This window comes from Agrilus planipennis, unplaced genomic scaffold (genome assembly GCF_000699045.2).
Source record: "Agrilus planipennis isolate EAB-ADULT unplaced genomic scaffold, Apla_2.0 scaffold2, whole genome shotgun sequence".
NCBI classification, from domain to species: Eukaryota; Metazoa; Arthropoda; class Insecta; order Coleoptera; family Buprestidae; genus Agrilus; species Agrilus planipennis.
The window spans coordinates 4,040,191-4,054,980 of NW_020442464.1; the positions used below are offsets into that span (position 1 = coordinate 4,040,191).

Here is a 14,790-nt window from a genome sequence, read left to right on the forward strand (position 1 = left end):
GATTAGATTACTGTTCGCAAATAGTTAAGGATGTGGGCTGTTCTAGTTTTAGGGAAATGCGAAGTTTAGCTCAGGATAGGAAAGAGTGGAGGTACGTGTCCAACCAGTCTTAGGACTGATGACCTTATTATGATGTAACGATTGTAGTCAGTACAAACTGAATTCAGATGTAAACTTTAAGAGTTAGCTTTTAGTGACTTAAATGGGGAATTATAAAAAAACCTCGATATAGAAGTACAACGTAAAAATCTCTACTAGATACATTCCTAATATGTATCCATCAAAAATAACTTATCGAAGTTCTACTATATTTCTATTCTGAGACTGTTAAAATGATTAACATTTCTTTTTTGACTGCCAATATAAGATTTTTCTTCTGACCCCGTATAATCCTTGCACGCCCATGCTCATTAGCACGTAGATGAAAATACTACATTTTATTAACCAACACTGTGTTTTTTTTTTTTTTTCGTTTTTGTTACTTGTGAAGCGCCAGAGAACACGTCGAATTTTTCTTTTTCCAACTTATAAATGCGCGCTCGAAATGTCAAAGGTTGTTTGATGTGTGAACATTACGGAAAAAAGGCGACCGCCGAGCAAGCTCGTAGCGCAGTGTTTAATTACCTTGCGGTAGTAAGTCCTGACGTACATTTGCGTGATCTCACAAAGAAATGTAAATTAATTTTGTCTCAAGTGACAGTACAACACAAGTAAGTACATAAATCTTTTACAACAACCATATTGAAATATTCTGTCGACAAACTTGGAAATGATGTCAGAAAACCTACTAAAACCACATAGTAAAGAAAACTGTTGTTGCTATTTAATAGCTCAAGAAAAGCGTAAAAATAACAAAGTAAAAGCATAATTAAAACCAATAAAAAAAGAGCAACAAATTACAAAATAAACATCACGGAGAAAATGAAAAATGAAAATTTACCTAAATATTAAAGCGATATTTACAATTTATCCCACTAGCCCGTTGTTTCGTAAGCNAGTGAAAATTTTAATTCAAACTTTTACTACTAGTTATTTTCCAGTATGAGAAAATGAAAAACGAAAATTTACTTAAAAAAAACAATTGAGATTATTACAAGTTATCTAATAAATTCTACTATTTCTACGGCAAATTCAGTCATTTACAATCGAAAATTGTAATTTTTGCTTTGCCATATTTTTTTTTACGTTAGTCAACTATGACAATAATTGGTTCCACGCACCACCAATTGTAAATCCTTGACAGTTAATCACCGTCATCATTAAAGGGTCGTCAGTCCTTAATCTGGTTAGACACGCATCTCCACTCATTCTTATCCTGAGCCAATATCTTTCCCTTAAAGTAGAACATCCGACATCCTACTATTTGTGAACAATAATCTAATCTAGGTCTGCCTCTACTCCTCTTAACTTCCGTTTCTGCTTCTAATATGTCTCTTACTAGCCTTCATGCCTAAGAAGGTGTCCTACCAACCTATTTCGCTTACTTTTTATTGATTTCTATAGCGCCCTCTATTCTCTTACTCTTTCTAATACCCCCTCATTACTAACCTTTTCTATCGGTATCCTAAACATTCGCCTGTAACGTTTTCTTTTCGGCTGCTCCCACAGTTCGCACCCATACACGGACGAGCAATTTTTTTTCGAATTTATAAATTGACTATTCGCGAGCACAGTAGTGGCTTCTTTTTATTAAAGGTAACTCGACCCTACACTATCCTTTGTTTTATATCTCTACTACTCCTTCCATCCTGAATTATCTGACTTCCTAAATATCAAAAATCAGCAACTAATATTTCGTATCCCATCTTTATATTCACCTTTGTATGTGGCACTAATATTTTTGTTTCACTTTTAAAAATTTTCATACGATATTGATTTGTAACTACCGCTTCCATTGTAAGTCCTACTTGCTAGATGCTAATTAACAGAAAAGTAAAGAAATACTAGCACGATCGAAATAGTTAACCTTCGTATTTACTTCAATCCTATATTTTTGTTGTCACTTTACATTTACAAGACAATGTATTTTTGGGGAAAATTGCTGTGGCGTTACGTATATATATTGTAAAGCGCCTTGGAATTTTGTAATTACGCACGGATTAGACAATGAAACAAATTAATCATTCTCCCTAAAATTATGTATCTTGCGTTCAATTACACAAATTATGCGAAGGTAGAAAGCGCATGAACTCGGTCGACTGAAACAATATAGATAATTTTATAATGCTGCATCGTATGAATTTGAAATTGATAGCTGCTTTATTTAGACTAAACTAATTGTTTTGCAAAGTTTTATCTGCGAAAATATGTAAGCCCTTTTTTAATATAGTCGCCACCAAAAATAGCAGAATATAACATTTATTGATAAAACAGGTTTTTGTCAAAATTCAAAAAATTAGTTTTGACGAAGATTTTACTAATGTAAGGATCGATTTGACCACAGTTGGAAGAAAGCTGAATTCATTGTAATCTTGTGTTTATATTTATGACACTAACTACTTCCTCAACCGCTTGTTGTTCGTAACTGCTCGCTGTACCTACCCTACTGCCGTAAAGGCGGACGAACCTTCTTTATAAACCCATGTCAAACATTCAAGAATATTTCTCAAAATATGGCAGAATAATTTCGAATATTCGAGAAGCAACTAGAAACGCTGAGTCCACGTAGTCCGTTAACGCGCAATTTTGTGAGTTACTCTGGTACATGGTCAGAGCCATGACGATACCTCTTTCTAAACGAACTATTGATGAATATGGTAGAAGAATTTCGAATGATCAAAAGGGAACCGAAAATAAGCAGGAGGGACGGTCTAAGTCGACGTCTTCCGTAGGCTCGCAATTCCATGAGTTATTGTGGAACATGGTCACAGACATGATGATATCTCTTGTTAGACGAAGTGCGGCAAAAAATGATAGAATAATTTCGAATGATCGAGAGAGAAACCGGAAATAAGGAGATTGTACTTTTCTACTTAATTCATAATAAGAATGTACAACAACAATTAACTTTCTACTCAATTAAAGTAGAAGGAGCGTTTACAAATACCCTAAATAATGAGGTAAAAATGAAAAGTTCGTCATTATATAAGTAAAGCTTCTAGGAGCCTCGGGTAGACGAAAGGAGTCGCTGCTTTTCTTTCTATTCCTCGCACTTTCATCTCGACGTAATCCCTTCACACTGAAAGCGCTGCATGGTTGAATGTTATATACTTGCAGCAGCTTTTTGCTTGACAGTTCAAGTGCTGTTGCAAATCTCATCGCGAGTCTCTACACTCTACAGTTTGTTTAGATACGTCAACTTTCCAAACGCTAATATCCTCGAGCTATTGATCAAGTCCTCGAAACCCTCGCCTCACTGTACCGTCTCGCAGGAGTGTACGTCACATTCCGGTGCAAAAATTACAACGGTTAGACATCAATTACATACGAGTCAATTTTCAAACAGGGATAACAAAATCGGTCCAATTTTTCGAATAAAAATAAAATTTGGTGATCATAAGGAAAGCAGTAGTTCCTATTAATATATAATATAGGATGAATAGTTTCCCTTAAGATTGTGGCGATATCCACCACATGTTTGAAAATTGTTTCATTTTGTTTACACATTGTAAATACCTTTCTAAAATATTTCTTTTCTATTTTCGATTAGTGTCTATAAAAATTCCTTCCTTTTGTAAATAATCTATTGTATCTTGCTTATCTATTTAAATAACTCTATTACTGTACTTTCCTATAATCCCTGTAACATTTCATATTTTGTGTACTAACCGCATGACGTCTGTACCTTTCATTCCGTCCTAATTACATTTTTACAATCGGTTTCTTCGGTGGTTGACCGGCCATCAATTTTTTGGTATTTCTAATCTTAAAGTTTCCATATTTTAATGCTTCCCTACTCGTATCTACTATCCTCTCTATTCCTTCCTTGTAGAACAGTTTTTCATTTTTCATAAAATACCAAATCAAACCTCTTCTCCTTTCGTTACGCCAGTTGTTGTTAAGTTGTAAATATATGTTGTTGTTGTCTAGTTTTAATTATTCGTTTTCTAAGTCCTTTTCAAAACCTTCTATAACAAAGTGACCCAAACAAACTTACGAAAAGATAATAAAAATCTCCAGTTAAACTCACACTTGAGGATTTTTACATGAGTATGCATACTTACAACAATCAGATATATCTGGACTATTCTGATTGAATCTCATTATTTTGGAAAAAGTTTTAAACAAATATTCAAAGAGACAATCAATTAGTAATCTTAAGTGTGACCCCGCCATTAACCTTCAAGATCGATTGAAACTGAACTCATTTCTTCAATGGGGACACTTATTTTTGTCCCAATGGAGATAGCGGGAAATTTTGAAATCGAAAATACCGTTGATGTTAATTTGCTCTTAAATTTTCACTTCGTATTTGCTGGAAATCAAATAACCTACATATTATTTCGGAAAAATCTTGGGAAAGAAGATATACGTTTGTGTTTGTAATCGAGAGTGTGGCCTGACCATTGATCATCAAGGTGATTTGAAGCTCAACTAACCCGTTTTTAATACGTATCTTTGACCCCAGCAATAAAGAGAGCGAGTAATTTTAAAATTAGAAAACCCTTTGAAGTTGATTTGCTCCTAATTTTCCAGTGGATATGTTTTTACCATATGAGTATATATATATCTAAAACTACCTACGTCCTTTTCTGACCGCATACCAGCATTAGTAGCTAATGAAAACGAAACACGCCAATTTGTTGTTTATAAAGGAATTCTTTTTATATTTTAGTTTTTCATGGAAATTTATCTGATTTTCACATATTAAAGTTCACTGTTTACATATGTGCTGTGTTGATTGTATACTCGATTGATATGTTGATTACTGGGACTCACGGTTGACTTTGGGCTATGCGCTGTTCGTTCTCCGCGCTCTACCTCAAAAACAATTAAGGGTATAAAAAAATATTTGGAACAAAATTTGTAGAGAATTTTATTTTATTATATAATAAATGCAAATATCATAGGAAACGAGATATTAGCGAAAAATTGATTTTAGTGACTTTTGACACAATATTTGAAATGCCAAAATAAAGGTTTGTACAAATTTACAGCTTATTATCTCTCATTCCCAGGTTGATCCTCCTTTTTGACATAATTGACTGTACTAAATATCCAATACGTATATTAACTATATTTATAAAATAACAATGAAGGCTGCCAACTGTGGAACACAATCAAACTGTGTGTGAAAAGTGGGGATAAAATATATTTACAAACGTATCTAGCGTATTATGAAAGCTACGCCTGAGGTCGTACGTTTGCTAAAGATACACAATCATAAAATATTATCACTTATTTATAAATCTGCCTAAAAATATAGGAACGAAAATAATCCCAGTTTTATTTAATTTAATTTACGAGAACAAGACAACAAATAAATGGCAGATTAGGAGATAAAGCAACGATTTTCTTGACACTTTTTAAAATTATGACGACCGCTTTAACATATTTTATAAGAAACAGATGCTTAACAAAATATGCAAACAAATATACATATAGTTAGACACAAATTAGCAGAAATTAGTCGTAAGTCAAAAATTAGCCACTATCTGGGAAACTCGAAAATCAGTTTCATTTGAAGTTAACATGTAAAAACTATTAGATCGATTAGGAAAAGCACTCATAATTAGCCACTAACTAACCGCTACAATTAAGGCGTCTTTTTTATTTTTTGTTTCAAAATATTGTCATATTTTTGTCACCTTTTGACTTTCACAGCTAATTTTCCAATGAGGCTTCAAGACCGGCTTTTATTTGTTACGAAAATACACACTATACCTAACGTATTTTTGTAATCTTATAAATTATTTTGTTCCAAAAAGGAGTAATATGACAAAACGTTATCGTGTAACTACGAGCTATTAATAAAACTGACAACAATGCAAGCAAAGTGGAAACTCTCTTGTCGGTGCTGGTAAAGCTTCTAATATGAGAGAACACAATATAGAAGAAGACAGATAGCTGCAGTCGATGCGAAGAAATTTTAAAGTCGATAAGTAGTTTCACGAAGTTTTCCCTCAAAAGTCGACACAATAGCCAATTCTTACATAATGGGCCACGTACAACTAACAAGGTTATTATGGTTTCGGTTAAAAATAATTAACTTAATTGTAAATAATATACCTGCCGATTACCCTTGACATATGTTTAATTAAAACCGTAGAATTTAATTTAAATTTTTTTTCTAAAAACCCGCCAACGGATTAATTAACTTACAACTTTCAGTATTTATTACTACAAATGCATTCACATTCGTATTGGGTAAACATGAACAAAACCTATATTTTCAGTAACTACTTTATATATTAAAGCAATCAGTAGACCCTTGCTAATCGCAATAAAAGTTCTAACCGAAATAATCTCACTTTTTCGAAATACTTTCCAAAAATCGAGAAGTCTTTTTCGTTTTCAGATAATTATTATATAAAGTGTTACGGTTTCGTAAACTTATTATGTACCCTGTTACATAATATTACGTAGAAGATCTTCCAGTTCATTTACAAACGTGAGCGCGATTTATAATTATAGCCTCAGACGAGGTTATTTTCAAATGGCTTACTTCCGTACTTAGATTCCCGTCGGAATTTTAAAACTGTTAAAAGGTAGGTGTGTGTGATACGATGACAAAACAGTAAAGGCGCCCGCTGACGGAAACATGTTAAGAGGTTATTTTGGCCAAGTTCGCGCTCCACTTAACTTCTTCGCTTTACTCGTGGACGAACAGTAGCGGTTCGTACCAATAATTAGTGCGAGGGTGCTGCTCCAGAAAAATTTTAGCCTTTTCTTTTATTAATAATTATTACGTAAAGGGAAAATAAACATCAAACATACGCGAAGCTAAAAAAGACTTCCTTCCACCAGTACGCCAGGATCGGAGCTGCAGGAGCGACAGCGCCGTTGGAACTGCGAAACGTGCAGTTCCGTACAAATTTTATTTTTATTTTAATTTGGGTGGATGGCTACTTGTATTAAGCTTCGCGTTCCACTTAATTTCTTCGCTTTTACTCGTGGACGAACAGTAGCGGTTCGTACCAAAAATTAGTGCGAGGGTGCTGCTCCAGAAAAATTTTAGCCTTTGTTTCATAAATAATTATTATGTAAAGGGAAAATAAACATCAAACATACGCGAAGCTAAAAAAGACTTCCTTCCTTCCACCAGTGCGCCAGGATCGGAGCTGCAGGAGCGACAGCGCCGTTGGAACTGCGAAACGTGCAGTTCCGTACAAATTTTATTTTTATTTTAATTTGGGTGGATGGCTACTTGTATTAAGCTTCGCGTTCCACTTAATTTCTTCGCTTTTACTCGTGGACGAACAGTAGCGGTTCGTACCAAAAATTAGTGCGAGGGTGCTGCTCCAGAAAAATTTTAGCCTTTGTTTCATAAATAATTATTATGTAAAGGGAAAATAAACATCAAACATACGCGAAGCTAAAAAAGACTTCCTTCCTTCCACCAGTGCGCCAGGATCGGAGCTGCAGGAGCGACAGCGCCGTTGGAACTGCGAAACGTGCAGTTCCGTACAAATTTTATTTTTATTTTAATTTGGGTGGATGGCTACTTGTATTAAGCTTCGCGTTCCACTTAATTTCTTCGCTTTTACTCGTGGACGAACAGTAGCGGTTCGTACCAAAAATTAGTGCGAGGGTGCTGCTCCAGAAAAATTTTAGCCTTTGTTTCATAAATAATTATTATGTAAAGGGAAAATAAACATCAAACATACGCGAAGCTAAAAAAGACTTCCTTCCTTCCACCAGTGCGCCAGGATCGGAGCTGCAGGAGCGACAGCGCCGTTGGAACTGCGAAACGTGCAGTTCCGTACAAATTTTATTTTTATTTTAATTTGGGTGGATGGCTACTTGTATTAAGCTTAAGGGTTAAAAAGATATAGATTATATCAAGTAGAAATAGGGAGTGCTGCAGTTCAACAGTGCCTATATACGCTTACGAGGGGATAATCGAGATTCACAGCGTGTCTTTGCATATATTGTAGAATTTTTGGCTTTCTAATTTTTCAGAAGATTTACCTACTTTGTGAAAACTACATGCGGTATGCATTGTACATAGCGCACAATTAATCGCGATTCCATGCCCCGCCGAGCGTGTAAACAAAATTTAGATTACATGTATGTACATGTCTACATGCCAGCCATCCCCTTAGATAAATTATTAAGTTACTGTTTACGGAAAGACTTACTGCAGATAACGAGGTAACAGAGATTAGGACCGTCGAGCTATTTCTTTATAATTAAAATGATCAACAAAGCAATATAATAAATGCAAATATCATAGGAAACGAGATATTAGCGAAAAATTGATTTTAGTGACTTTTGACACAATATTTGAAATGCCAAAATAAAGGTTTGTACAAATTTACAGCTTATTATCTCTCATTCCCAGGTTGATCCTCCTTTTTGACATAATTGACTGTACTAAATATCCAATACGTATATTAACTATATTTATAAAATAACAATGAAGGCTGCCAACTGTGGAACACAATCAAACTGTGTGTGAAAAGTGGGGATAAAATATATTTACAAACGTATCTAGCGTATTATGAAAGCTACGCCTGAGGTCGTACGTTTGCTAAAGATACACAATCATAAAATATTATCACTTATTTATAAATCTGCCTAAAAATATAGGAACGAAAATAATCCCAGTTTTATTTAATTTAATTTACGAGAACAAGACAACAAATAAATGGCAGATTAGGAGATAAAGCAACGATTTTCTTGACACTTTTTAAAATTATGACGACCGCTTTAACATATTTTATAAGAAACAGATGCTTAACAAAATATGCAAACAAATATACATATAGTTAGACACAAATTAGCAGAAATTAGTCGTAAGTCAAAAATTAGCCACTATCTGGGAAACTCGAAAATCAGTTTCATTTGAAGTTAACATGTAAAAACTATTAGATCGATTAGGAACAGCACTCATAATTAGCCACTAACTAACCGCTACAATTAAGGCGTCTTTTTNATACCTTTTTAAATAAAAAAATAAAATAAAATTAAAAAAATAAAAAAACAAGATTTTTCCTGCATTTTCCGAGTATATGTTGTGTTTTCCCCGAATAACACCTATAATCTTTATGAGTATTAGATGCTACTTTTATAACAGTTACATAAAAAAATTAGTAGATAGGTACATATTTTTATATTTCTTGGAATTATGTGATTAACTTGGACCAAACAGATGCGGCAAATCTGTATTTTTATGAAATAAAAAAATGGTATATTTCAGTCAACAGTGTGACGTCGGGTCGGCGTCGCGTAGAGTTTTTAATTAAAACTCCCGCCTGCTGTCACAATATCGCGCGCAGTGGAAATAAAAAAATTGCACTTGGTCGAGTTTCCACCGCGGCTGGCACACGTCCAGGTCTTGAGAAAACATCTGTTTCCTCCTCGAGGAGGCTGCTCGACCTTATCACTTACGATTAGGTGCGTAAAATTATCACGTCCATTTCGTCGACCAACTAAAAAAAAGTAACGAAGTACCTACTCCGTTCCGATCTGACACAGTACATCGTAAACGTATTCACGCTAATAGGAAAATAAAAGAATATTTATATTTCTGAACTGGTACGCACGAAGCAGTTCTGTGCACTACTTCGAAAGCCCGCACCCTTTTTGCTAGCTAGCCCTTTATTTGATCACGAACCATCACCGATTATTTGTCATCGACATAGTCTTCAACTAAACAAATCAATTATTTGTATAGAAATTAGTTAATAATTTTGGATCTTCAAAATTGAATTTTATTCTGATACACAATTATGAAAATCAACCAAGCAATCCTTTCTTTATTTACATTCGAAGGGAAAAATCAACCCCCGGTTGAACACTGTTTAATTTATTATTTATACTAAACAGTATCTAACTGATTTTCAATTCGATTCGGTTGTCCTAAATACGCTATTTTTGATGCATTATACACACCTTTCAAAGACCCTATGTGCTGCCCAACGAATTATCCCAAGGTCACCTTCGACCTCACTTTTGGCTAATCAATGCTCCAGAATACAAATACGTAGTAAATACATACTCCGAATTTCATAAAACACAAATGAAGAAACAGATTTCTTCACGGAAATCCTCTATTAGGCAAAACATTTGAGATAGCTGAATTAGAAAAATTACAAAGGAGCGCATATTATTAGTAATAAATTAAAAACGAAGTTAAAATAATTTGCAAACGATTATGCAGTATTGTCTCTCTTATAGAACAGGACAAAACAACTAAAAATAGTAAGTTTGAAGTATCTTAACCTTAAAATCTTAACGTTAAAATCATACTATGCTAATTTGGCTCATTTTAAGGATGCGTTGAATTAGTTCTTAGACCAGATTCGGATTTAGAATCAGAAAATACATCCATGATGTCTATAACGTGATCGAGGATTACCTTGGAAAAGTTTTGTCAACCCTAGGTCAAGGTTCATGAAATTCTGAACTACCTCTACATAGTCTGGCCTAAACTTTTACCGCAAAGTAGTTTTTAGCAAATGCTTAACACGTAATTAAAATGTGCAGGTGTAAGTATGCAATTAAATTTACATGAAATGTCAACTTAATTAACAGCTAAATAAAAGCGACTAAAGTATAAAAATGTTGCCTAATTGGTATTAACGTAAAAAGTTCTTAAAGTGGATGTGAACAGATACAGCCGAGAGCATAGGAAAATATTTAAAAATTCAAATAAATTACAATTCCAGTTAAACCATAAATAATTTGTAGCTACTTATGGTACCAACCAGTACCAAAGAGTAATAACACGAAAATATAAAATCTCTTAAGCCCTTCCTGCCATTAACGACTGTCAGATAGTAGGTTTTTTCAAGTAGTATTACCTATTTTTTATTAGGAAAGTTTTGATGGCTTTTATCATAAAATAGTTTTGTCAGACTTAAATAGAACCCCGTTGAATAGCTAATAAAGCACAGGCAGACATAAAGCTTTGTACACGCAAATTATGCGAATAGGTAGGTATTATTATTTTTACGCTTTATTCCTAATAAACGTGTTATAGCATCGCAAACATAATTTTCCAGAAACAATACGCACACGTGCAATCAAATTTAAAAATCAATATTGCAATAAAAAGAATAATACAAACTTTACGTCACTTTATCATATGAAAATTAAAAGGCGATGAAGATATTGATCTGCGTTCCCATTATTTCCCGATAAAAATTACAGTATTGTCGCGTTTAGGCAATCCGCCATACGCGAAAACGCATACAGTGGGTTGCCTAAATCGCGTTAGTAACAAGGCAGATCAGAATCTCTAAACCCCATATTCTAGAATCTTTCTAGAACAAGTCGAGCCGCTATACAAATAGCTACCGCAAAGTCGAAAGAAAAATTTCGAAACATGAGGTAACCGAACCATCTCAAACTTTTTGGGCTTCCCGTAAGGTGCTGGATTTGTACTAGAAAGACTAACATTTAAAATGCAAATACAAAATAAAAAGCACCTATTTTTAACTTATCTATAAATTCATAGGAAAAAAAAACGATTCAAAATACTTCACTTATTAAATGAACCCAAAGCTAAAGAAACTATGTATTCCATTTCATTCTCTTATTACAATGTGTAAAAGAAAATGGGGTTGTAAATATTTTGATATAAAATGATTGATGTTGATTGTACATNCCGAACCATCTCAAACTTTTTGGGCTTCCCGTAAGGTGCTGGATTTGTACTAGAAAGATTCCAGAATATAGGATTTAGAGACTCCAGACTTCCTTGTGACTAACGCGATCTAGGCTACGCACTATTATGAATAAATCCTGCTAGTTCCTTATGGAAAATGGTTCTCTTCCAAACTCTTTGAAACTTTGGATTCGGGTAGTTTTCGGCATCTAGATTAAACGTCTCAATGTCGTACAGATTCATTTTTTGGAGATATGGTAGATTAAAATTCCATTTATCAGTAAGGACTTCCAAGGTACAGTTATACCTATTAGATGTATACTTGAACGTATTCAATTCGTATTATTGTATCTTGGAAGTCTCAACAAAGAATAAAACTATGAGACGTTTTCTCAAAAAGATGGACTACCAGAATCCAAAATTTCAAAGAGTTTGACAGAGGGCCATTTTCGGCAAGGATTTGGAGCAGTCCTTTTATAGTAAAAAAAATCGAGTCAATTGGATACCAATAATAATAGAAATGTTATGTTACAGAAACCTAAAGCAGCTTTGCTTGTCACCAATACAACATTAATTAAAAATAGTTTTAAAAATGACTCACTGATTTAATGCTCGTTCGGCGGAAGTTGGTCCAGATTCGTGGTGTCTTCGTTCTTTGTGGGTAACAATTCCCATAAGCTTCATCCAGGCATTGTGTTGCCCCCCTGGCCCCCCCATTCCACTCTGCCACATCGTCATGTTGGCAGACCATCACACTGTACCACTCACGTCGCGAAATACGATGGCTCGCGAGAACTCACTTTACATCGACGAAAAGTCACTTCGCGACAGTCCCGCGCACTCGAATCAATTGTTCGGCCGCGACGCGCACTGTAAGTCCTAAGTCTTTATGAAACATGGCAGTAATATGTATTTGTATGCAACTCTCAATACCTACGTTGTATGCCTAACTAGCATAATTTCGAAAGCGGAAAATCTAAACTCGTAGCTATACAATACGCGTAGCAAACGACCGTTAAAAATACTTTTTCGGTGACTTTTAGTTGCAATGGCGCCTTGCAATGCATTGGATTGTTTCTGAAAATAACAAATTTGTAATTAACACAATAATTAAAACTCAAGCCTGTTTTTAGAAATCGAAAGCCGTTTCAAAATAAAATAAGACAATAGCGACATTGGTTCGTGCCTTTGCCATAATAAAAGAATTGACGCTTGGTTTTCACAGTTGTAACCTTAGTAATTGGCGAATTTAACCTTAAAGTTACTAAGTAGCATTAGGTAACAAATTGTATTTAATACTTGAAATGTACTCGTAACAATAAATAGGAGCAGGAATCTGATATAAATTGAATTTAAAAAAGTAATAACTTTTATGGCTTTTACGCGAAAGAATCGCTAAAAAGAGTGAAGTTAGAGATGTAAAAGTAGAATAAAAAAGAACATTTTGAAACGAATCTCCTACAATCTATAACTTCAATAAACATCCGATATAACAGGAACAATACAATAACAAAAACCAGGCAGTCCAACTAATAAAAATTTGGTTTTATTATTTATAGATAAAGATAATCTTTCAATTTGTTGAATGATTTCGAAAAACAAAATCACCATGCGATTTATTCTATTTTTTTCCAGTAATCCCAAAAAAGCTTAAATTCCAAGGAACCCATTTTTTTTTTGAAATGTCACCACAACTCTCAATACCATCAATTATCGAATCGACCTGTTTTGAATTAATAGTTAACTAATAAAATGTAAAAATAATCATTAGCCTTTTGATAATGAATATTTAAATGTTTTCAATGTCGCTGTCATTTAATCTAGTGAACGTAAACTACAAAAAGCTCTTGTTTAATGTATTGAATTGTTTCCGGAATCAATAAGCTCGGTTACGGCGATAACTCACTTCTTGATCAACTTTGAACTTTTAACCGAACGCTGTAGATTAGAAAGGGTTGGGGATAATCAACTGACCCGATCCCAACACTCTTTTCCTGGCTATTTATGACTTGACGAACTCGATGAAGAAAATATACATGTACATGTTCGACTTTCAAACTTTAGAAGTACTTGCATCATAATTTCATGCCAAAAAATATTTATCACATTATATGTTTTTCGTTATCTAAATATACTAAAGTTGATGAAAGGAAAATAAATAAAAAATTAGCACATAAGGAAGTAGAGTTGAAGCTAATACAAAAATTTGAAATGGAAAACTTTTATGCACCTATGTATTTATATAAAATTAATCGGCAATAAAATCCATAAGATTCAGTATTCGAATTTATTTCACGTTTAGACGCCATCGCTATGCCGTTTTCTACTAGTAGATCCAATACGATTAAATTTTCAGTTGTTTCTTGAAGTGCCATAAAGCACAGCGGCCGTTTCCTCCAATGCGGTTTTCGAGAAGTTGTACGAAATTTGCGACTACTTGTACATTTGTTTCGCAGAACTTTTACGAACAAACTGGAGAAACAATTCACGTTTAAGTCGCAACGTTCCTCAAAAAATAAAAATAATTAATTCACGCAAAGGGCGCGCCGAACAATCCAACTAAAACTCTTCAGAAGGAATTTTAATGGAAAATACATACATCAAAATGTGGCGTTTGCTATAGATTCGAACATCAACAACAAATCGACATCGAAAACCCTGGATCATACACAATGAAACTGCTCGAAATAATTTTAATAATAATGATAATAATATTTTTAAGTAGAGATGAGCCGGATACCCGGCGAATCCGATACTTTCTTTAAGATCCGGCAGAGTACCGGATAATGGCGCCGAGTAACCGGCAATTCCACGTAATTCCACCGGAGAGAAAAAGATAATTTAATATATTGGGATCCGTCAAATGGGCATACACCATCTGGTGACAAAATTTATAACTCGAATGAGGGAAAAATTTACATAGGAACTGTGCACGCAAATTGTAAAATTGTTTATTAAAATAATAAAACACGTTAAAAAAGTAAAAATTTTTTTGATGATGGAGTCGACGAAGTTTTCTTCTAAAGTTAAATCAAATAAAAAGTTAATATGTTCAGTGAAAAGCTGCAATAGCACTT

At 34.0% G+C, this 14,790-nt stretch overlaps 1 protein-coding gene across 5 annotated transcripts in view; it reads right to left on the reverse strand.

Moving 5' to 3' along the window:
- Window positions 1–14,790, reverse strand: part of LOC108738026 (potassium voltage-gated channel protein Shaker) — a 230,838-nt gene that overhangs the window by 200,786 nt on the left and 15,262 nt on the right. For all 5 annotated transcript variants that reach the window (XM_018472144.1, XM_018471514.1, XM_018471430.1 and 2 more), the window contains exon 2: window positions 12,315–12,790. In XM_018472144.1, the coding sequence (XP_018327646.1) occupies window positions 12,315–12,451 (137 nt within the window). In that variant the 5' untranslated portion in view covers window positions 12,452–12,790. The remainder of the gene's footprint in view (window positions 1–12,314; window positions 12,791–14,790) is intronic.